The following is a 23476-nucleotide window of genomic DNA, read 5'->3' on the forward strand; positions in this document are numbered from 1 at the left end:
CTCTCTGGTCACTTCCTCCCCAGATGGGACTGGGGCTATCTGGAAGGCCAAGACCCTATCCCTGGAGGAGCGGAGGAGGCAGCCGCCTCCCCATTTCCGACGCAGGGAAATGCTTCCCACCCATTCCACCCCACCCCTGGACAGCTGCCCCTAGTCAGGCTCAGGGTTGGGGGGGGGGGCGGCGCATGGTAAGGCCAGCCTGGGAAATGTTGTGGTCTGGATCATCCTCCGACCCGACCCCCACCCCGCGCCCCCCGCTCCTGCAGAGAAAGTTCTGCCTCTTCCGAAAAGGTCCATACTCCTCACAGAAGTTTCTGACACTCATCATAAGGTATCCCTCAAACCCTCTTACAGGCTTCCAAAGAAAATGTGGACCCCGCAGTGGGCAGGAGAGGAGGAGGAGGGGCGGCAAGTCGCGGATCCTGAGGACTTAAAGTTATCTTCAGACTTGAAGCCTCAGAGAAAGGTCATGACCCCCAGGACCCCATCCTATCCCAGCCCCTCCTTCTCTCCTCCCCCGTCGCGCGGCCCCTTTAAGCCTAGTGCCGGCCGGTCCTCAGTGGCAGCGCGCCGGCGAGTGTGTGTGTGTGTGTGTGTGTGTGTGTGTGTGTGTGTGTGTGTGTGCGCGCGCGCGCGCGTGTGTGTATGTATGTGTGCCTGTGTGTGTCTGTGTGAGTGCGCGGGGAGGGGGCGGGCACAGTGTCTCCATGGCGACGCGGCGGTGACGTCGCCGGCCGGGGGGCGTGGGCGTCCCGGCCCCGGAGTGCGATATTAACCCGGGAGGCGGCGGCGGGGAGGGGAGAGGCTCTGAGAGGCGAGGCCGGGTGAATCGGCGAGGGCGGCCCGACGTGCTCGGGACGGGACGGGGCAGCGCGGGCGCCGGGAGCTGCGGCCCGGAGTCGGGGCGCCTCGCCCCGGGCCCCCCAGCATGAAGACCCCGGCGGACACAGGTGGGGGCGGGGGCAGCACGTGTGGGGGAGACTTGTTGCCCCGGGAAACCAGGCGGAGAAACTTTGGGGGGGCTGAAGGGTTCTGGGGGAGCCCGAGTGTTCCCCAGTTGCGGGGGACCCCCCAAGCACTCGAGACCTGTTGCTTCTTGTGGTGCGAGCGGGGGTGTGCACCGAGCCCCCAATTCCTGGTTCTGGGCGCAGTGGTTGGGTGCTGCGAGTCTTGGTTCTTTCCTTGCCTGGACCCCAAAACCTGGGCTCTCCCTGACACCCGGGATCACGGGGGTGGCTGGGTTCCTCCCAGCCGCTCTGTCACGTTGCACTCTGGGGGCCGGGACGTGTGCGGGGTGTGTGTGGGGGGGGCGCTGTCCACAGGGCCCGCTATTCCCGGTTCCGCGCTGCACGGTCCGGCCCGTGACCTTCACCGCGATGCGTGCCCCGCACCGGCTTAGAGGGGGATACGGGATGGCCTCTAGGAGGAGGGCGTGAGTGGGGAGCCCGGGAGTCGGGGTCCGGGCTGCGCCGCCCCTCCCCCGCCCGTCTCCGCCGGCTCCTCGCTCCCCCGCCCGCGCCGAGTCGCAAAGTTCCAAAGCGCAGCCCGAACGTTCGAAAAAGGAACTTTTTGTTTCCGACCTTAGAACGCGCGGCTTTAAGGTCGCTCCGGAGAGACCTGGGAACCCTCCTCCCTCGCCGCCGGGGACCTGGGGTTGAGGAGGGTGGGGAAGGTGGGGGAGACGCGGAGGCTCCCCCCCTCGTTCCCCCTCCCTCATCCAGCTCTTCTCTTTCAACCGGCCGTCTCTTCCCTCCGCCCCCCTCTTCCCCGCCAACTTGCTCCTCCTTAAGGGACCAAGGTTCCCCTCCCCCCCCTCGGTCGGCGGGCGGGGGGCAGCAGGATTAACCCCCCCTCCCACTCGGACTTTCCCCCTTCCCCTCCCCCGCCGCCCCCGGGCTCTCACAGGCTGGACTTTGCGCCCGGGCGCGCTGGGGGAGGGGTCCCAGCCGCCCCCTGCCCGTCTACCCCGTCGGAATCCGGCCCGGGGCGGGGACGGGGGAGGGGGAAGGGGGCCGGGCGCCGCTGTTCAAACTTGTTTCCTTCCCCCGGCGGCGGCCGCGGCTACGGCTCCTGTGTGCGGGTGTGTGCCCCGACCGGCCCACCCACCCCGCCCCCTCTCGCTGGGCGGGTGGGGGCGGCTCTTAAAGGGCTCCGAGCCGGGCTCCGTCGCCTGGGGATTGGGGGCCGAGGAGGGGGCTGGGTGTGGGCAGGGGCTCGGAGTGCTGTAGGGTCAGTCACGTGCGTCCCACATACTCTCTGGCTCCTAAAGGCTCCAGGGCCGCTGGGCCTCGGGGGCAGCCGGAGACTCCCCTCGCCGGAGGAGGGGGCCGAGGGACCCAGACAACCCCGCCTCGTCTTCGCTCCCTGCTATGGGCCTTCTCCTGGTGGGACCGGCTGGGCCGCTCCCCCATCCCAGTCTTGGGGCCGCGCCGTGTGTGGGTTCTCTGGCTGGGGGAAGGGGCGGGAGCCTTTTCTGGCCTCCCGATGGGTCCATGGGTCCATGGGTCCATCTGCCTCCTGGCTGGCCGCTGCGCGCCCCTCCATCCGATCCTCTATCCCGGCCCCACTCTCCTCTGCCGCGGCTGTTTCCCACTTCCTGTTTTCTTCCCGGCCCTGGCGCCACCGAGGGCTGCCTGGAGTGGGGGAGGTGGTGGGGCCCCCCAGGAGGCCGGCGTGTTCTTCCTCTACCACTGCCCCTCCCTTCCGACCCCCATAGTCCTTTTGAAATAAGTTTGGGCAGTTAAGGTGAATTTGAGGGGTGCCCGAGAATTCTGCACCCCCCCCTCCGCCCCAGGTTTCCATAGTCTGTCTGGGAGATTCCCTACCCCGCCTGTGTGGGATCCAGGTGTGTCTTCTGGGACCCCGCCATCCCAGCCCTTCCTGTCTGCTGCCTCTTCTCCACCCTGTCTGGCAATGTCCTCAGTTCTTCTCTCTGTCAGCTGCTCTGTCTCTGCCTCACTGTCCCCCCGCGCCCCCCCCCCCCCCCGTGCTCCAGAGGTCCAGCATCCCCAGGCTTTCTTGGTGTAGGCCGGGTGGTTCCCTGTTTTAAGCACGTGGACTCATACACAACACACACTCACACATGCTCCCCTTGCCCGTGCCTGGCTCCTGGCTCCAAAGCCTGGGGAACAGAGCCCCATTGAGACACCCTGACGTCACCCCCCATCTTCCTTCTCCCCCCAAAGCTGGGAACAGGCCCTCATGTATGCTGTGTCCGATGAGGAAAGCTGGCTTTGGGGTTGGCCTGGGAATGGGGAGGGTCCCTGCCATGAGTGGGAGCCAGGGTCCTGGCCCCGGAGCAAGGTTGTTCAGGGAGGGGGCTTAACTAAGGGGGCCTGGGTCAGCCCCCGAAATGCAGCTTGAGGCCTTTCCAGAGCCCCCCACCTCCATTCTGAGTTCCCTTTGTGTTGCATGTAGTCTCTCTCACTCCTTCTCTTCTGCAAAGTTTATTTTTAGCCTCCTGCTCCCCCGCTCCCAGGACTGTCGCTGCACACACGTTGCCTGGTTACCGGGACAAGGAGGCTGGGGCGGGTGGGCTGGGAAGGGTGGCTTTAATTTTGGGGGGAGGGTGAAAATCAGTACACCCTCCCAACCCTAGACTGATGTCTCAGGGGCTTCGGCCCCCACCCCGAGTCCAAGAGCCAAATTGGGGCTTGTTGGTGGGGGCGGGGTCTTGAAGCTTGGTGCCATGAAGGGAGACAGGAGTTTTTTGGAGAAGGTTGGCGGGTACATGAAGCGGGCGGTCTCTTGCGTTCCCAAGAGCCTCCGGGCCCTGAACAAGACTGTTGGACCTGGTTTTCTAGCAGGGTGAGGATCAAAGGGTGAACACCTGGATTCCCAAGAGAGGGATGGGGCTGTGGATGTTGGGGTCCGTGGAAGGTGTTGTCAGGGGCTGTCACTTGTGAATGGAGCAGGAACTGCTGGTACAGGACCCTGGGTCTGTGACCAGCTGAGGTCATATGGTCATATCCCTGGAGCCCTGAGGGACTGACTGAAGCTGGGATTTCTGAATGGGGCAGGGACCAGGTGGGGAATGCTGGCCATCCCAGTCTGCCCAAGGCCAGGGGTCAGGGATTAGAGTCAGCTCTGATTTAGAGGGAGTGGTCCCTTTGGGACCAGGAGCTGCTGATCCCCGGCATCCCCATGGGGAAGGCTCCCTGTTGGATTCCAGACTTGGGGCTTTCAGGGAGGTTCCATGTTGCCTCAGGTTGGGTTGGTACCTGCTTCAGCTTGAGCCAGGGCCATGGGAAGAAGGCTGACCCTTGCAGCCTGACTGGGACTTGGGACCCGCCCATCCTTAACTGTCCACCTTGGCCTTCTCCCTCTAGTGGCACCAGGGCTCCTGTCCTGCCTCCCCCCCCTTCTTCTCTTCCTCCCTTTTCCCTCCTCCCACCCCTCCATTACCGGCTGCCTTGTGCTGAATTATTGATGGTCCCTGATTACCCGGGGGTTTGGGAAATGACAACAACCGCAGCCCCCCCAACTCCCCTCCTCAGGCTGCCCACCCCCTCTAGGGACCAACCAGCCCACCACCAACCTCTACCCAAGGTTAATGCTGGGGGCGGGTAGGTAGGTGGGCAGGGAAGAAGCTGAAGATGAGAAGGCAGAAGGGGGAACGGGTTGCAGCGAGCGATGCCTGTTCAGTGTTGAGGCCCTCCAGCCAGGTTGGGTCCATGTGCCCGGGTCTGGGTAGGGCAGTGTAGCACAGAGGGTCCCTGGCTTGATGGGGGGGGGCGCTCTCTCAGACAGTCTGGGTTTCACTCTCCAGGGAAGACAGAAGCCTCTGTGTGTGCAAGCGCTGACCTCATCGTCAACCAGCCACCCCACCCCTCCTGGTCCTTTTAAGAAAAAAAAAAAAAAACCTTCTCTTGGGGGCCTAGGGTGGGAGTAAGGGCTCCGGTAGGTCTTGGGAGGGAGACAGTGTATGTTCCTAGGAGGGGAACAGAGGAGGTTGGGGGGGTAGGGGCGTGGTAATGACTAACCCTGAATGGGAGTGAGGGTGGGCTGGGGGTGGCTAGCCCCAACCCGTCTGGCCACGTGTGCCCCTTCCTGCCCCTCCCCCACTGGCAGCCCTGCCCGCCGGCCTGGCTTGGTGCCTGGCCCCCTGGCACTGGCCCCGGGACCCGCCGCCGTCGGTTTCCTGTTTCTCCCGGTGTCGCTGGAGCAGGCTCCGGCTTCCCCTCCCCCCAGCTCCTGTCTAGCCCCCCTCACACACACAGACACACTGTCTCCCTCTAACAGGTCTTGGCTTGGCAGAGGGGAGACGGGTTTCCCCATGGTAAGGGCGGGGCCAGGAGGTGGACCCTGGGATGGGCCCCAGGGCCCTGGACTTGGCGCCCTGACCCAGGGCAGCTCCCCTGCGTCCCGTCTCCAGGCTTTGCCTTCCCGGATTGGGCCTACAAGCCGGAGTCGTCCCCCGGCTCCAGGCAGATCCAGCTGTGGCACTTTATCCTGGAGCTGCTGCGGAAAGAGGAATACCAGGGTGTCATCGCCTGGCAGGGGGACTACGGGGAGTTCGTCATCAAGGACCCCGACGAGGTGGCTCGGCTCTGGGGAGTCCGCAAGTGCAAGCCCCAGATGAACTATGACAAGCTGAGCCGGGCTCTGCGGTGAGGAGGGCAGAGGCCCCGGGGCAGACTTGGACAGCCCCCCACACACACCGGTTGGGAGCCCCCTGGCCCGTGGGGGTAGACATTGGGTTTGACTTCTGGCTGTGCCACATGATGGCTGTGTGACCTCAGGCCAAGTTCTCACCCCTCTGAGCCCACGTGTCACACTGAGGCGAGAACGTGGTCATGGATGTGGCCTGTAGTCTGGCCCCAGAACTAAGGGGAGAACTGGTCCCCCACCCTCTGGACCTTGATTCCTCTCGTGTGGCCCACGTTTCTCAGTCACTCTTTGCGAGCAGCACTAATATGGGTCAAGGTTTGGGTTCTAGATTCGGGTCCCCTGTGACTGACCCTCTGGTGAAAGGTGTTTGTGCACCCCCAGCTATTACTACAACAAACGCATTCTGCACAAGACCAAGGGGAAACGGTTCACCTACAAGTTCAACTTCAACAAACTGGTGCTGGTTAATTACCCTTTCATCGATGTGGGCTTGGCTGGTGAGTACCAGGGCTGGTGGGTACGGCCTCAGAGGGAGAGCAGGGTCTACCTGAATGTCCAGGCGAGGCGGAGTGGTGGTGGGGGCGGGGGGCTTGACATCACGTCTTCCCTCTCCCTTCAGGGGGTGCGGTGCCCCAGAGCGCCCCGCCAGTGCCGACAGGTGGCAGCCACTTCCGCTTTCCTCCCTCGACACCCTCCGAGGTGCTGTCTCCCACCGAGGACCCCCGCTCACCGCCGGCCTGCTCTTCTTCATCGTCATCCCTCTTCTCGGCCGTGGTGGCCCGGCGCCTGGGCCGGGGCTCGGTCAGTGACTGTAGCGATGGCACGTCAGAGCTCGAAGAGCCCCTGGGAGAGGACCCCCGGGCCCGACCGCCTGGCCCCCCGGAGCTGGGTGCCTTCCGTGGGCCCCCGCTGGCCCGCCTGCCCCATGACCCTGGTGTCTTCCGTGTTTACCCCCGGCCCCGGGGTGGCCCTGAGCCCCTTAGCCCTTTCCCCGTGTCTCCTCTAGCTGGGCCTGGCTCCCTGCTGCCCCCGCAGCTCTCCCCGGCTCTGCCCATGACCCCGACCCACCTGGCCTACACCCCGTCCCCCACGCTGAGCCCCATGTACCCCGGTGGTGGCGGGGGCCCCAGCGGCTCGGGGGGAGGCTCCCACTTCTCCTTCAGCCCCGAGGACATGAAACGGTACCTGCAGGCCCACACCCAAAGCGTCTACAACTACCACCTCAGCCCCCGCGCCTTCCTGCACTACCCCGGGCTGGTGGTGCCACAGCCCCAGCGCCCCGACAAGTGCCCGCTGCCGCCCATGGCCCCCGAGACCCCACCGGTCCCCTCCTCGGCCTCGTCCTCCTCTTCCTCCTCTCCATTCAAGTTTAAGCTCCAGCCGCCCCCCCTGGGACGCCGGCAGCGGGCTGCTGGGGAGAAGGCCCTGGCGGGCGCTGACAAGGGCAGTGGCCTGGCCCTCAGTGGTGCAGGCGGGCTGGCCGAGGGTGCCGGGGCGCTGGCCCCGCCACCGCCACCGCCGCCACCACAGATCAAGGTGGAACCGATCTCCGAAGGCGAGTCGGAGGAGGTGGAGGTGACTGACATCAGCGACGAGGACGAAGAAGACGGGGAGGTGTTCAAGACGCCTCGTGTGCCTCCTGCACCCCCAAAGCCTGACCCAGGCGAGGCGCCCGGGGTCGCCCAGTGCATGCCTCTCAAGCTGCGCTTTAAACGCCGCTGGAGTGAAGACTGTCGCCTCGAAGGGGGTGGGGGCCCTGCTGGGGGCCTTGAGGATGAGGGTGAGGACAAGAAGGTGCGTGGGGAGGGGCCTGGGGAGGCTGGGGGGCCCCTCACCCCAAGGCGGGTGAGTTCTGACCTCCAGCACGCTACAGCCCAGCTCTCTCTGGAGCATCGAGATTCCTGAGGGCTGTGGGCAGGGGACCCCCATTCCCCCCACCCCCCATGCCTCTTTTGCTGCCTTAACCCCCCCCCAATTCCCTGGAGGCGAGGGCAGCTTTTTAGTCTCGCTTCGCCTCCTCCTCTTTCCCGTCCCCCATGTTTTGTATAAAACTTTTAATTTTTTTTTTTTTTAATGGTGAGGGTGGGTGGGTGCCCAGGGGTGGGGCCATCCCCTGTCCCTGTGGGTTTCTAAGCTCCAGGCAAAGTGGTGGGGGTGGGAGGGAGGGGGGAGTTAAGGGGGCCACCTCCATTCTGGGGAATTTATATTTGAACTGAGGCTCCGGCCTCAAAGCCCAGGAACTTTTTTTATTACAATCGTTTAGGAAGTAAAGCCTGTCTCCCTCCCTGTTCTCTGCCTCCTGTACCGCTTTCTCTGTCCGTCCCCGGCTGTCCTCAGCCCCAACTCTGCCTTCCCCGCCCCTCCAGGGGCCGTGAGTGCCTGGGTTTCTCATAGCCCCACAGGGTTGCAGCAGAGGGAGGGACATTTTATGATGAACCAAAAATTCCGTGTTGAGGGGGGTGTTGGGGGCGGAGGAGGGTGAGGGGTGCCGCCCATAGGCCACAAATCTCTACAAGTGCCTGCTATCCCTCTCCTGGTCCCCACCCCAGTGCCAGTCCAACCCCTTCACCCCCCAGCTGCTCCTAGGACTTGCCCCATAGGCAGGCGGGTGGGGAAGGGGGTGCCCTGAAACCAAACTGGAAGCCCCCTCTGCCTCCCAGCTGGGGCCCCTGGGGTGGGGGTCTGTGGTCAAGCCTTATTCTGTATTGGGGATGGAGGGTGGGTGGGGAGGGAAGTCGGGGGCTGCTGGAGAATGTATTCAAAACAATAAAAACTTTGGACCTTTGGATGCAGTGATTGAGTGTTGCATGCAGCCACCTCAGGGCCACATCCTTGGCTCTGAGTGGATCCATGGCCAGAGGGCCTAACCCCATCTCAATGGGTCAAGTCCAGTCCTGGAAAATGAACTCCTGGCCTCGGGGGGCACTAAACCTCTGGGCCTGGTGGTGAAGGTCTTGGGCATTCTCTGGCCCTCTGACTGCCCTCTCTCGTGGGGATCCACTCTTCCTGGGAGCACTTTTCGGCTCTTCAGTGCCAGGCCATGGCCCTTGTTCTGTCTGCAATGCCTCTCTTTGTGAATTACTGTTCAACCCTCCAGGCTCTGGTGAAGGCCTGGCGCTCCTTCTGCACTACCTTTGGTGTCCTCACACGTCAGCTCTTAGAGGTGCTTATGAGTTAATCTGGGAGTCCTTTGGTGACAGGCTTGCAGTGTCTTGCAATGTAGATCTTTCAAGGCACTTTAGTGATCCTCCCATCAACCCATGGGAGCACTCCACTAGTAAATTAAGAAGAGACTGGCTTAATCGAAGTTGCAGTTCACCTACTGTGTGCCAGGTACTTAGGAGCTGGAGTTCTTTATCTCCAAGGTGGGAGCTGGCAGCTCACTTAAATGACTTGCCTAAGGCCTTAAGCCCAGCTGGGACTTTAATGAAGTCTGTCTCTGAAATACATGTTCTTTCAACAAATCAATTCTCCTAAAGTCAGGATGGTTGGATCTAGACCAGGATCTCAAGTTCCTAAGATCTGATAGGAGAGGTCATAAAGCCGGAAGCCCAAGTTGGAGAGCTTGAATCAGAGATGAATCAGGAGGAGGTATCCAAGCTGGAGGTGCTTTTAGACAGCACAACCCATCCAGTGCAGGTGAGGTGCCTGAGGCCCAGAGAGGGAAAATTTTCCAAAGGCCACACAGCTGCTAAGAAAATTGAGGGCTCTGGGCCTGCATGGCTTCACCATGAAACCCCACCCTGTGCAACTCTGGGGGAAGGAACTGGAAACTCCTACCCACTCTCATTTCATCTTCATTTCCAGCCAGCCCCGGGTGGGTGGTCCCTCATGATGCCCGTTGGCAGTGAAGAAGATCCAGGGCTGGGGTACTGTGAGGCTCCTGTGGAGGCCTGCAGGCAACTGCTCCCTCTCCTGGGTGATGTAAGTCATTCCCTTGGGGTGGGGGCCACTGGGCTATTTCTGGAAGTAGGGATGAGGCATGTCTCCTGGCAACATAGATGCAGCTAAGTTGGTGGTGGTGTGATGGAGAGAGGGGGATGTCATTACTGAGGTAGGAGGGAGGACCCTGACTAGTAGTCTCAGCACCTGATTCTAGTGCCTTCAAAGCACCTCTAAACCGGATCTAACATGGAGTCAAAGGCGCTCAGCTCCAGAACCCCTCTCCAGGTCAGACCACAGCCCAGCCAGATTTCTTGCCCCAAATTCTGGCTAAGTGGGACGTCACAGGTGGCCTCTGGTCTTGAAAACTCCAGCAGCTCCTCTCATCTTTAAAGTGGCCCATCTAAATCTATTCCGTTTCTGCAAGGTCATACCCTTGCTCCCTTCCACATCCTCCAAGATCTCTGATACCAAGTAAAAGCTCAAGACACTTCCATCAATTAATTCATATCGTCAGAGACTCTCTCCTTACCTATAATCCCCAGCACTCCCTCAGTCCCCGGAAATTCCTTTCTTAGGCTTCTCAACCATCGCTCACTTCTTCAGGTCCCTCAAAGATACCATCAGTTTCTCACAGTCTCCCACAGACCTTTTACAGACACCTCAAGTCCTTTCTGACTCCACTCCTCTCCAGGAAGACCATTTTACCTCTGAGCACCTCTGAGCACCTCTAGACACCCAGAGGTCCCTCGTAGCCACTTACAAACCGCTCTAGCACCCCTCAACAAACGTTCTCATCTCGTACAGACATTCGGATAAGATTCCTTCAGACTGACTCCCTCAGGCTCCCAAGGACCCCAATATCCTCTGGCGGTTGCACACGTGCGGCCCAAGCCACACGTCCCACGGGTTCTGGCCGTTAAGTAACCGCCGCTATTCCGCCCTGTTCTCCTGCCCTTGTAAGCCTTCTTGGTCCAGGTTAGGATTCCCCAGGATTTGGGGCTTGAGTCAGATTTTTGCTTTTGGACTCCGAGCCGCCGTCAGAGGGCAGCAGGAACTGTTTGACTGAGGAACTACTACAACTCCCAGAAGCACCCGCTCTGGACTGTGCAGTGATGTAGCCGCATTCATTGCGAAGAGAGCGTTAGTGTGACTGTGCTTTGCCTTCTGGTTAATGTAGTACGAAAGGCTTCAGAGTTACTATCCGTCCTGCCCCAGGAGTTTGTGTCCGCTGGGAATTGCACTCAACTACAGCGTGGACGAGACTTTTTTCAAAGGGCAAGGCAATTAGAGTGATCACAGGATCTGATTAAAGTGAAGCCTAGAACTCCATTTCCCGTCATTCCACGAGACAGGAGAGGAGGGTGACTTCATTTCAGTTACAAATACTTCCGGAACACATAGACACATTCACATGAACTCTTATTTCCCAGCACACACTCGCACGAGCTCTGTACACACACACATACACACACACACACACACACACACACACACACACACACTCAAACGAACTCCGTTTCCCAGCGCGCTTTGGACTACCGTCCTTCCGGGTATTAATCGCTAAGTGGGGGCAACATAATGCGAGCACAAAACGCGAGGCTACGCCTAGCAGCTGGCTTCCTTCTTTTGGGCCTTCCAGGATCCTGTAATTTAGGAAGCCTGAGGATTCAAAGAGCTTAATGGGATCTTCAAAATAAATTGTGTTTTCATTTCTTTCAACCTTCAGTTCAGCCTCCAGGTGCAACGTACATTGTTAGGAAAAGCTAGACAGTATCCGAAGACTGTATTGTCTTGAAAATCCACCGGAAACTTTGTTTCCTAAATCGTTGGCGGAGAGGGTTTTCCTTCCGGATTTGTGGAAACTTGGGAGTGTTTGCACTCCATTTTCCAGTAGTCCCTAATCGACTTCGGCTCTTTCTTGGGACCTGGCGTCAGGAGAGGAGGCGTTGAAACTTTTTGCAGTCTATCTTAGGCGACTGTCTTTCCCTTTTCGCTCACGCTCTTTCCGGCAAACCTCAGCTGTTTTCTCACAAAGGGTCGGGATCCGGTCTGGACTATTCCCCAGCACGCTTCAGGATTACGGTAGACCCCGCCCCCTCAGTCAAAGGTAAGGCCGCCTTGAACTCCATTTCCCAGAAGACACAAGGCTCGCTGTAGCAACTACCCTGAAGCCTCGGTGTTGACTACATTTCCCAGCAGGGATTGCGGCCTAGCGAACGAGGGTGGAGGAATGCCCTGCCTCTCCATTTCCTAGCCTGTCTCCGGAACTGCAAAATCCACTTGGGGCTTAGGAATCACATGGGACTCCATTTCCCGGCGTGCTTTGGAAGTAGCTTTATACCTGCAATGCGGTGAGGGCGTGGCGACGACTACATTTCCCGGCTTGCCTCACAGCCCGATAGCGGCGGGTCCACCGGCTCCGACTCAATTTCCCAGAGTGCACTTGGCGCCAGTCGGCATACAACCAATAAATTAAGTGAGCGACTGGACTTCGTTTCCCGGAGTGCATCGGGCCTATACAGCTCACAGAGTTGCCTGAGACTACATTTCTGAGGCACACCTAGGGACGCGCGATTGCCGCAATGGAGTGAGTGTGCGACTCTGACTCTGCTTCAGAAAGTGCTTCAGAGTCCGTTTGGGGCAGTTGTCCAACTTATTGCCCGGGACTCTTTCCCGAGGTGCAGCGCGACTCATCATCGCCGCAGCCCTGAGGTCTTTGTGGACTCCATTTCCCGGCGTGCCACGCGGCTCTCTGTGAGGGCCTTGAGCGGCGACGGCGTCGCGTAGGGCCGGCGGACTGCATCTCCCAGCGTGCCCCGCGGCGGGCGCTGGGCCGGAGCCGGAGCCCGAGCGGCGCGGCCTGGAAGAGGCCGGAGCCCGGGGGAGGCGGCGGCGGCGGCAGCGGCGGGGGCAGCCCGGGCAGCCCGAGCCCCGCGGCCTGGGCCTGCGCTCGGCGCCATGAGCGGTGGCGCGCCTTCGGGGGGCGGCCCTGGGGGCTCGGGCCGGGCGCGGACCAGCTCGTTCGCGGAGCCAGGCGGCGGAGGAGGCGGCGGCGGCGGCGGCCCGGGGGGTTCGGCCTCTGGTCCAGGCGGCAGCGGCGGCGGGAAGACGTCAGTCGGAGCCATGGGCGGGGGCGTGGGGGCCTCAAGCTCCGGGGGTGGCCCCGGCGGCAGCGGCGGAGGAGGCAGCGGCGGCCCCGGCGCGGGCACCAGCTTCCCGCCGCCCGGAGTGAAGCTGGGCCGTGAGTACTAGCGGCGCCGGTGGCGGGTGGAGATCGGATCCCTGAAGCCACTCAGACGTCGATCAGGTTCTTCTTTATGCTCAGGGAGGAGCTCGAGGTCACTGTGCCTTCCCAAACTGGGATCTGAGATCTACGCCCTCCCGGAGAGAGGGATTCGGGGGGGTTACCATCACTTGGAGTTTAGAATTCGAATTAGTAATCCTCCAAAAGACAGGGTCACAGGTTCCTGTTCTTCCAGTCCCGAAGTCTTGGGTCCGTGAGCCTTAAAAACAGGAATCTGATGTTGCCATCCATTCGAGAACGGATCAGGGGTCATTGTCGCTTGCAAATGGGGCTCAAGGGTTATTGTTTCTCAAGAGAAAACGAATAAGATCACCACCACCCAGAGAAGGGATCTGAATTGCTCCCCTTTAGAGCATGGGGATTTGGAGTGAGTATCACTTAGAAGCAGGGATTTGGGGTTGCTGTGGCCCCAGAGAACAGAACAGGGCCAGGGCTTTCCAAATCTGATACCCAGTCATCTTCCCTTTTAAAACACTATCTGTCCATAATGTGTAGAATTGTACACCGAATGGTGGAAATTCATGATTGCTGCTTCTCTTGAGGACAGATTGGAAGTCAGCATACCTTTCAGACCAAGTTCATAGTCACTAATATTCAAGCAAAGATGTCTGTCTTGAAGGGTTTCCTTTCACAGAAAACGGAATGGGGGCAGGGGCGGTTACCAGTCCCTCCCCTAGAATAAGGATGTGAAGTTATACCCCTCTCATTATTCTGATGTATGATGTCATTGACAGTGGATAAATAGCTATATAGGATCCTCTCCCTCCCTCTCCCCTCTGAATGGATCTGATTCATCACTGACTTATTTTCTTTGGGGAACCTTTCACCAGTTACTCCAAGAAGAGGGATCCCTGTCCTCCAAGAATGCCAACTTTTGCTGCCATTCGCAGAATGCTTTGGGAATTTCCTTTAAAGGACTGAGGCCAGGATAAACCCTTGATGATAGAGATCAGGTTCACCATTCTCACTATTAAGTGTTCGTCCATTAGGGACCAGTTACGTACAGGATGGGGTCTGGGGCTCCGAACCTCACGGGTGAGGTCAGGCCAGTGCCTTTTTCTAGCCCCAGAGTATTTGGGTAAGAGCTAATTGTCTCAAAAGTGAGAGTTAGGGCGCCGGCACTCCCTACAGGAGGAGTCATTCTTTTCTGTCACCAGAAACCAGTGGTGAACTTAGGGAGGACTTAGAGATCACTGTCCCCCAAGCTGTGGGAAAGGTTAGGGCTTTACTGACATAGAAGTACCTCAGGATTCCTGCTCTCAAGTGGAAGAGGTTAGGTCAGGCTCTCCCTAGTGAGTAGGGAGCAGAAGGCAGTTAGCTCTCGTCATGGATGGATTCAACATCTGGGAGTGGTGGTGCCTCCTCACATCAGGAGGGACCAATAATTTGCTGCTCACCAGAAGTGGAAATTAGAGGTTACCAACCCTGGTACAGCAAGAGGTTTTATGTGCTAGTATTCTCCCCTATGGAGGAGTCAGGATTTGGGGTTCCCTGAAGGGAAGAGGGGAAAAGGCAGCATCTAGGAGCCACCTTTGAAGATGGGGGAGGGACAAAGACCGTCCCCCGCCCCATGAGCTTCCTGTAGAGACTCCCTGCCCTCTCACAGCCCCAGGATGGGGTGGTGGCCCGAGGGGAAAGGTCAGTAGATTGTGTGTTCCCTTTGCTCCCCAGGTGACAGTGGGAAGGTGACCACAGTGGTAGCCACTCTAGGCCAAGGCCCGGAGCGCTCCCAGGAGGTGGCTTACACAGACATCAAAGTGATTGGAAGTGGCTCATTTGGGGTCGTGTACCAGGCACGGCTGGCAGACACCAGGGAATTGGTGGCCATCAAGAAGGTTCTCCAGGACAAGAGGTTCAAGGTAGCTTGCGGGGAACGGGGATCAGGAGGTTTGACTGCACACGACTGGTGGGGGAACTCCAGCGAGAGTGCTGGACTTGGGTTTGTACAGGGGGTCTGAGCATGGGCCAGAGGAGAAGAGAGTGAGCTGTGTGGGGATGTGCATTCCAGGAGAACCCAGAGCTAACTTTTATTGGGCTCTTGTTCTTCGTAAGTGCTTTTGTAGGCGAGTTTAACTTAACGCAAAGATTCTCTGAGGGTAGGTACTGTTGTTACTCCCATTCTAAGTAAGCAGAAGCTGGAAACTGACACTCAGATAAGAGAATTGCACAAGGTCAAGTCTAGAATCTGATTCCCAAGCACTTCACCTTAACCACTGAGTTACTCTGCTACCCAGAAGAGAAAGGAAGCTGGTGGGGCTGATGATTCTGTCTGCGAAGGTCAGGCTTTGCCCCCAGGGTCTGGCACTTGCTGGGAGAAATCCTGCCCGTGCTATAGATGCCTGGGTGTGGGGCCCGGTCACCCCTGAGGAAGGGGTCCTTTACCTCATTCATATATAGTGCCCTGTGAGCTGGTAGAGGCCCTTTGGATCCTGTATAGTCGGGAGGTAGGAGAAATTGAGCCTGGGCTGAAGAAACCAGGTCAGAGTTTAGGTCTCGGGCAGTGAGGACTTCAGGGGCAGGTCTTCCTCCAGGGTGCCGGTCAGAATTTGATTATAGGTGAGTCCCGAAAGTGAGAGGAATCTGAGGATAGGGGCCTCTGAGGCCCCAGGGGGGAACAGAGGAGAGGGAAGAGTGCTAAGATAGGTCTTCTGGGAAGAGGTTGAGGCTGGATCTCTACTGGGAAGGTGAGGATGAGAAGCCTGGAGTCCAGGACTCAGGATCCAAGTGCCCAGATGCCTCCCGTGAAAGCAGTGGAGCGGCCTGGGGACTAGGGGCATCTGGATGACCTCTCCCTGTCTAGTGTTGCTCGTGCCAGGCAGGGAGGTGGGCCTCATGTGGCCACACCATGTGATTTTCAAGAGAAGCTGAAGAACTTAGATTTACATGTGAAGTCATTTGCTTTGTAAACCTGAGCAAAAAATCAAACATTGTTAAGAAGTAGGCTGCAGGAAGCACATGTAAGTGGTCTGAGTTTAGTTGTGAGGGGAGCTAGGGGTGAGGAATTAGGGGCTGCTTCATATGGGGCCTTGGAGCTAACCAGCGGAGTGGCTGCTTGGCCCTGCTGGCAGGAATTGGAGTAGAGCTGTGGCGAGGGGTGCTCTGGAGGGGAGGCAGGGAGAGTGGTTTGTCTTCTGAGGCTGTCTTCCCTTGCCCCCCAAGAACCGAGAGCTGCAGATTATGCGTAAGCTGGACCACTGCAATATCGTGAGGCTGAGATACTTTTTCTACTCCAGTGGGGAGAAGGTGAGACCTGGGTATGGGGATTCCTCCTCTGCGTGGGCTCCACCCGTCTGCTGCCTTTCTCATGGCTGCGCGTCCCTTCCCCCGTTATTCCCCACACACCTTCCTCCCCCTCTTCCTTGCTCATTTCTCATGACGCCTCACACCTCTCCTTTGCTCTCTGCAGAAAGACGAGCTTTACCTAAACCTGGTGCTGGAATATGTGCCCGAGACAGTGTACCGGGTGGCCCGCCATTTTACCAAGGCCAAGTTGAGCATCCCTATCATCTATGTCAAGGTAGGCAGGCTGGCGGGCTGCGGGGGTCCTGGCCCACCAAGTCAGGTGCTCCAGACAGACTCTCCCATCATTTCCAAGTTTACATTGGTCTCTAGAGGCCTCACATACCTTGCCCTTGTCCCTACATCCCCAGAGATGGAGCTCCCCAAAGGCAGCGCAGCCCAAGCTGAGGCCTGATGCAATCCGGGAGGCAGGCTGACCAGGGCTGGGGAGGCTGCACATTACCGGCTCGTGTCCACACCAGGAGCCCACCCACCAAGTGGTGTTGGTGCGGTCAGCTCAGAATCGAGGTGGGGACTTAGAATGCAGAGGCACAGTGAGGTCAGAGTCCTGGCCCGTGGAGCCCTGGCAGAGGGGGATGGGAAGGAGGCAGGGTTGGAGGAAACTTAGTGTCCATGGAACCAGGGACTCAGGCATCTTCATTCATGGCCTGCGGAGGCTCATTCTCCTGGTGCTGTGCCCTGTGTGTTACTGTCCCTAAGGACGTATTTGAGTGAGTGACTGAGTGAGTGGGCGGGCTTCGCGATGCTGTGGAGAACGGGACCCGAGCAGCCAGCTGCATGGCGGGAGGAGGGTGGGCTCACGTTTGCGGAGGTTGCATGGGCCGTTTTTCCTCCCGCTGGCTTTAAGCATCCCAGGCCTAGGGTGGTGCTGTGGGACCGCACCTTCTGGGGGGGGCGGGTGGTGGTGGTCTGGTTTGTGGACTGTGTCCCGGACCCAGCACTGAGCAGCTGTAGAGGTCCCACTGACTGAGACGCAGACTGCTCCTGAAGAGCTCTCAGTTTAGCAGGGTAGACAGGCATCATCACAGAGAACTCTAAAACTGCCAACAGTGGCCGACCCGGAAGCAGCACAGGGATTCTGCAAACAGGAGGCCCCTGGCCCTGCCTGCTTTGGGAGTGAGAAGGATTGAGGAAGGCTTCTGGGAGAAGACTGGGCACAGGACAAGAAGGTGGCATCTCTGGCCACAGGCACTGGGAACAGAGGAGGTGCTGCCCAGGAGGCAGGCCTGAGCAGTTACACATGCCGGGCTATGGACGAAGCCCTGGGGCTGCAGCAGCGATGGAAACACAGAGATCCCTGCTCTTAGCACTTAACATCCTAGTCAGTAGGAAAGAGAATAGCAGAAAAATCCAGGTGGAGAGGGGCTGGCGTGAGGGTGGTTTTGACTGCTGTGTGAAGGAGGCTGAGCCCTTCCTACAGCCAGTGGTTTTCTTGGTGAGGCTCCCCAGCCTGCTTTAAAACAAGGCCTTCCTGATGTGTCTGTCTTGTCCATCAGGCTTCTGCCAAAGTGTGTGTTTGAAGCAGTGGTTTCCAAAGTGTGGACCGGCACCAGCACTAGGGGGCTGGTTGCAGAGCCTCATCCTGATCTACCAAATCAGAACCTCTGGGAGTGGGCCCTGCAGTCCTTGTTTTACCATGGCCTCCACGTGATTCTGGTGCTCACCAAAGCTTGAGAACCAAGGGGCAGCGGAAGTGTTTTCAAGACAGGGAGAGTGGGCCTGGAAGGGCTCTGCAGGCCGAGATGGTGGAGCAGGGGTGTGCTCTGCGGGGAGAACTGGGCTGGAGTTCTGCTGTCCCCTGCCCACCCCAGGTGTACATGTACCAGCTCTTCCGGAGCTTGGCCTACATCCACTCCCAGGGTGTGTGTCACCGCGACATCAAGCCCCAGAACCTGCTGGTGGACCCCGACACTGCTGTCCTCAAGCTCTGCGATTTTGGCAGGTGGGCCTCACCTGGGGTGGGCTGGGTGGCTGAAGGGGCGAGGAGGGATCCCGACCCTTGGCCCGTGTTGACTCCTGCCCATATCTTCCCACAGTGCAAAACAGTTGGTCCGCGGGGAGCCCAATGTCTCCTACATCTGTTCTCGCTACTACCGGGCCCCAGAGCTGATCTTCGGAGCCACCGATTACACCTCATCCATCGGTCAGACTTGGGGGGGTAGCAGTTGTGGCAGTTTTTGAGGTCCTTCTGTGTGTCTGCCAGGCTCGGTGATAAAGCGTAACACCTGTTCTTTAGCCGGTCCTCACAAATTCAGGAAGGTGATGCTGTCATAGGTGTATTTTACAGTCTAAAGCTTAGAGTGGTGAGGTCACCTGCCCACAGTCAGGTGGGACTGGGCAGGGCTGGGCTTTGAAAGCAGACCTGACTCCAGAGTCCATAGAGCCCTGGAACCTCCCAGGAAGTCCTTTCTCCTCAGTCAGCAGGAGGGGCTGACAGTGACCTTGGGGGAATCCGGAGGTGAAAGGCTTTGCCACCATGAGGGTGTGACCTGTTCACAGGGCCTCGATGTCCTTCCCTATTGCTGGGGGTGAGAGTGCCAACTTCCAGGCATGAGGAGAGGGTGTGAAAGTGTTCGGAAGAGAAAGTTCATCAGCTTTGCGAGGAAACATCATGGTCCCTAGGTGTGAACTTGTGCTGTGGGGGTCAAGGTACAGGACTGGAAGGGGTGACTAACCAGGCCACAGCTATTTCCGAGAGCGAGAGAGAGGCCAGAAGTGAGTAAGGCAGCTCATTTAATGCTTTCCCTCCAGGCCTCCCTGAGGCCCGGAGAACATAGGTGTCTGTTCTGGGCCTGTTGATGTGTCCTCTGAGGCTGCAGAGAAAAGGCTTACTGGGATCAGAGTGGAGAGAAGCGATGGAAGCCTCTAGATTGGAGAGTACGGCATAGTCAGGCAGACTTGGAGGTTCAGAGTCAGGCTCTTGTGTTCCTATGCTGTGTGACCTTGTGCAAGGCCCTTTCTCTCTGAGCCAAGAAAATGGGGCTCTTGGCATTTCTCAGGGTGATCATGAAGGACAGAAATGCTTGCCTGGGGATGGGCATGGTAGCTCTGACCCTCCCCCCGTTCCTCTTCAGATGTGTGGTCGGCTGGCTGCGTACTGGCTGAGCTCCTCTTGGGCCAGCCCATCTTCCCTGGGGACAGTGGGGTGGACCAGCTGGTGGAGATCATCAAGGTGAGGGCAGGGCCAGGGCGGGCAGGGACTGGGCTCAGGGCCAAGGACCTTGGCTCAGACCCCTTCCTTTCCCTACAGGTGCTGGGAACACCGAGCCGGGAACAGATTCGCGAGATGAACCCCAACTACACGGAGTTCAAGTTCCCCCAGATTAAAGCTCATCCCTGGACAAAGGTGGGGGAGGGCTCAGGGTTCAGGCAGCGTGGCTGAGGTCCCCACCGGAGGCCAACTGGTCTGGGGACCTGGCTATAGTCACGGCTCAGTAGTGGGTCAGTTAACTTTGATCACATGGCAAAGTTTAAAGCTGAGGACCCCCAGTAAATCCCAGAGGCTTGCTTTCTGATGGGGAAATGGGCTCACAGCACAGCAGGGCCCAAACAGTCATGGGACCCGAGCGGGTTGCTCATCTGATACAAACTCACCTCCCCTCAAGAGGCTGTGCATCATTTTCCTCATCTGGAAAGCGGGGTTGTGGGGGCGAGCAGGAGCACACCAGTACCCAGGGCCTCAGCCATCTCTTCTGCACCCCCAGGTGTTCAAATCGCGAACGCCGCCCGAGGCCATTGCGCTCTGCTCCAGCCTGCTGGAGTACACCCCCTCCTCGAGGCTCTCGCCGCTGGAAGCCTGCGCCCACAGCTTCTTCGATGAACTGCGATGTCCTGGAACCCAGCTCCCCAACAACCGCCCACTCCCCCCGCTCTTCAATTTCAGTCCTGGCGGTGAGAGCCCAGCCTGGGATCTGGGGTGCTGGAGGGGCAGCCAGAGACGGCAAAGAGCTTGGTGTGGAAGACCGGAGTAGAGAGCTAAGTGTGGGCTGCAAGACAGTCCTGGGGCTCAGAAAATACACCCCTGATGCAGGGAGACCCCAACCCACCTCATCTGCACTCTGCGATCTCCCGTGTTAGGCTCCTTCCAGTTTTATTTAAAGCGTTCAGTGGCTACACATGTCTTTATCTGGTGCCCCTTTCTAACCGGGACTGGGTTGCCAGGTGCCCTGTCCCCTGACTAGACATGTCCATTCCTGTCTCTAGAACTCACCATCCAACCATCTCTCAATGCCATCCTCATCCCTCCTCACTTGAGGTCCCCGGCGGGCACTGCCTCCCTCACCCCGTCCTCACAAGGTAAGTTGGGGGCCATCTCCTGTGCAATAAAGCTGCATTTCTCAGTGTATGGGGGGGAGGGTTTGTTCTCACAGCCCCTGAGTTTACTGCAGATATGCAGAAATTGTTGACAGAAAGCCATGTTTCCCATGTGAATGGGCACCTTTGTAAGGCATTATTGCCTGTATTTTGTGTTCAGATGCAAACTGGAAGATGAAAGACATACATCTGGTCTGCACAAACAAATAGTTAAATTTGTTCCTCCCATTTAAAAATGAGAGCTATTTTATGTGCAAATCCAGATTTCCTGTTTCTCTTGGGGAAGAAAATCAGACTGGGCAGCAGTGGGCCTGCCTCTGCTCAGGGTGGTCCTGCCAGCTGGAGCTGAGGTCCAGCTGCCCCCTGTGCTAAGGGGCTTCGCTCCCTTGTGAGTCACTTGGTGACCAACTTGGCCCTTTGGCGTCTGAGTTTGAAACCCTCGACCTAAAGTGACAGCTTTCGGTTTCTAATGTAGCATCTCACACCAGCTTCCTGCCTTGGGGTGGCAGGGTGGCGGTGGGGGGCCAACAGGCCCAAGTTAACCATTTGCTCTTCCCCGCCCCTCAGCTTTAAGTGAGGCTCAGACCAGCTCGGACTGGCAGTCGACCGATAACACAGCCACCCTCACCAACTCTTCCTGAGGGCGCCACCAACTACCCTTCCATCTTGGAGCCCTGTGTGGGGCTGGGAAGGGGGGCCATAGCCCACCAAGTTCCTGCCCTGACTGGGCCCCTAGACTAGAGGGCAGAGGTAAACGAGTCCCCACCCCACCCCCTAGTCCCTCCCTCACCAGCCTCACCCCTGTGGTAGGCTTTTTAAGAGGATTTTAACTGGTTGTGGGGAGGGAAGAGAAGGAAGGACAGGGGATGGGGGGCATGAGGACCTTCCACCCCCTCAGCCCCCCACCCTCCCCCCAGGTCTCCACCTCCTCCAACCCCCTCACCTACTGTGTCCCTTGTAAATAGAACCAGACCAGCCCCTCTTCTCCTCTTCCCTCCCCTCGCCCCCGGGTGTAAATAGATTGTTATAATTTTTTTCTTAAAGAAAATGTCGATTCGCACCGTCCAACCTGGCCCCTTCCCCTCCTACAGCTGTGTCCCTGCTCCTGTCCTCTGCCCCTAAGGCCTCCTCCCTCCTCTCCCCACCCTGGAGGGCAGGGGCAGTGGGGGAGCTCCTGATGTCTTAGTTTTCACAGTAAGGTTTGCCTGTGTACAGACCTCCGTTCAATAAATTATTGGCATGAAAACCTGCTTCCTGTCTAGACACCTGTTTTCACAGAGGTGAGGGGGGGGCTTGCGAGGGGGCGGGGCGCTGGGACAGAGTGGGCTGCATCTCAGGCAGGGGAGCAGGTGCAGTGAACCCAGGCTGGCCCAGGCCTCCTGTGCCTCAGCTCTGTGCACGTGGTGAGCCGCGTCTGGCTTATCCACCACAGCACACATCATCTGCTTCTACTTAGGGAGGGAAGCACCGTCATTCCCAGGTGACTGGTGAAAGAGCTGGCCATCAGATAAGTCAGGGCCACAGAATGTAAGTGGCAGAGTCAAAGTTTGAATGAAGGGCTCCCTATATCATAGCCTGAGCTACCTGCCGCTTAAGGGGGACACAGGGTGATGAGGGGGGTCACTTGGGCCAAAACAACCTTGATACAGACTCTTGGTGGCCATGGATGGGGGCAGAGGAGCCGTTTCCAAACCCTAGCAGAGAGCCCCAAGCCTTCATTGCTGTCTTAAACAGGACCCTACTGTGCCCACCTCTAGGGATGGTGGGAAGTGACACCTTTGGGAAGGTTGTTGCAGAGGGCCTGATTTTTCTCCTTGCTTTGTAAACATGCTGGGGCCAGATGGTGGGGCTGTGGCAGAGTGAAATGGCATCTCCTCCACATGGTGCCAATGGTAGCAAAGGCAAGAGGCCCTAGAGAGGAGCAACTGAACTATCCAGTACTGGACTCCGTTTGTGAAATGGGAGAGTTCCGAACACACCCCTGAGGGTGTTCAGGGACTGTTCCTATGGTATCTGCGCTCTGCTATCTCGTGAGGTGAGCACCAGGGGCATCTGTATACTGACGGCCCAGAGCAAACCCTGCCCCTCCCTGCTCAGCACCATCAGCTGTCACCTTGTTCACAGGATGAACACCGAGAGCAGGTGGACTGGATGAGGGAAGGAAGGGTCTGGACAAGGGGCTGAACTTGGGTTCCTGGGGGCCCCTGCCTGCTGCTCACACCAGTGGGCCATGAGGTTCCCAAGGGTGTCCCTACACCCTCCGCCCACCTCCCTGGCCTCTGTCCAGGTCTGGCCCCATCCTCTCCTTCCCGGCCCATCTTCAGCTTCCTCCTTGCCCCACCCTGATGGATGCCAAAGAGCCCTAACCCCAGAGAGAACCCTCACCCCATCCCACCCCCTGCACTTCCCTAACTTCTAAGGCTGGTTTTCAAGGCCTTCCCAGGTCTAGACTTCCCCCAACCCCCACCTATCACCCCTCCTTCGCCCGGCCTCCCTCCCGGACACCTCAGCCACAGCCTGTCCTGCCGCACCTGTCCAAGCACCTCGGTCTAGAGGCCCGAGAGGAGCCTGCCCCAAGTGATCTGCTTTCTTCTGGACAGCAGAGCACTATCAGCCCCACATAACCTCGGAAAACGTTGGGGATTCCTTCCTGCTCCCAAGACCTTTTTATCTTTTGCGGCCCCTTAAGTCCAGTCACTTTCCCTGCAGTTACACTGACTCCTCTGAGCCGCCGCCCCCTGTACTGGTTTCAGGTCACAGGCACTCAACAGCACTGGTTACAGATGTGGGCTGAAAGCACCACCTGGATTCAAATCCCGGCTGACGCCTCTGCCCAGCTCTGAGACCTTGGATGAGTCTGTCCCTATTTCCTTGGGATAACATTGGGATGGCCTCACAGGCCTGCTGGGATCACATACACGCACAGTGCTAACTGCAGCGCCTACCCATGGCTGGGCAGCGGAATGCCTGCTGTCACTGTCATCAGTAACTGGACAACCTCCAAGTGCACCGAGAACTCAACGCCTCACGGTGGTGTCTGCCTGTAGTATTTCCTTCCTCTTC

General features: G+C 58.6%; 2 protein-coding genes across 2 annotated transcripts; both read left to right on the plus strand.

Annotated features, from left to right (window-relative positions):
• The first annotated feature begins 796 nt into the window (after window positions 1–796).
• ERF (ETS2 repressor factor) lies at window positions 797–8395 on the plus strand. The gene is made up of 4 exons (XM_086352750.1): window positions 797–950; window positions 5375–5609; window positions 5992–6107; window positions 6230–8395. The coding sequence occupies exons 1-4, from the start codon at window positions 929–931 to the stop codon at window positions 7513–7515; spliced, it is 1659 nt and encodes a 552-aa protein (XP_086208876.1). The 5' UTR covers window positions 797–928; the 3' UTR covers window positions 7516–8395.
• A 3929-nt stretch (window positions 8396–12324) lies between these two features.
• On the plus strand, window positions 12325–21663 carry GSK3A (glycogen synthase kinase 3 alpha). The gene is made up of 11 exons (XM_086352751.1): window positions 12325–12736; window positions 14471–14658; window positions 15959–16042; window positions 16206–16316; window positions 17911–18041; window positions 18136–18242; window positions 19174–19271; window positions 19350–19445; window positions 19804–19990; window positions 20303–20395; window positions 20981–21663. Exons 1-11 carry the CDS (start codon window positions 12454–12456, stop codon window positions 21052–21054), a joined length of 1452 nt encoding a protein of 483 aa, XP_086208877.1. The 5' UTR covers window positions 12325–12453; the 3' UTR covers window positions 21055–21663.
• The last annotated feature ends 1813 nt before the right edge of the window (window positions 21664–23476 follow it).

The sequence above is a fragment of the Bos grunniens genome, chromosome 18 (assembly GCF_055505025.1).
Source record: "Bos grunniens cultivar Pamir isolate PY7600 chromosome 18, Bosgru_T2T1.0, whole genome shotgun sequence".
Classification (NCBI taxonomy): Eukaryota; Metazoa; Chordata; class Mammalia; order Artiodactyla; family Bovidae; genus Bos; species Bos grunniens.

Excerpts from the sequence above, each read along its gene's own strand:
- GSK3A (XM_086352751.1), top strand. The coding sequence starts at position 12,454 with ATGAGCGGTGGCGCGCCTTCGGGGGGCGGCCCTGGGGGCTCGGGCCGG. Across the intron at positions 16,043-16,205 it reads TCTACTCCAGTGGGGAGAAG|AAAGACGAGCTTTACCTAAA; the intron begins GTGAGACCTGGG and ends TGCTCTCTGCAG. Across the intron at positions 19,991-20,302 it reads CTTCAATTTCAGTCCTGGCG|AACTCACCATCCAACCATCT; the intron begins GTGAGAGCCCAG and ends TCCTGTCTCTAG.
- ERF (XM_086352750.1), top strand. The coding sequence starts at position 929 with ATGAAGACCCCGGCGGACACAG. Across the intron at positions 951-5,374 it reads GAAGACCCCGGCGGACACAG|GCTTTGCCTTCCCGGATTGG; the intron begins GTGGGGGCGGGG and ends TCCCGTCTCCAG. Across the intron at positions 5,610-5,991 it reads AAGCTGAGCCGGGCTCTGCG|CTATTACTACAACAAACGCA; the intron begins GTGAGGAGGGCA and ends GTGCACCCCCAG.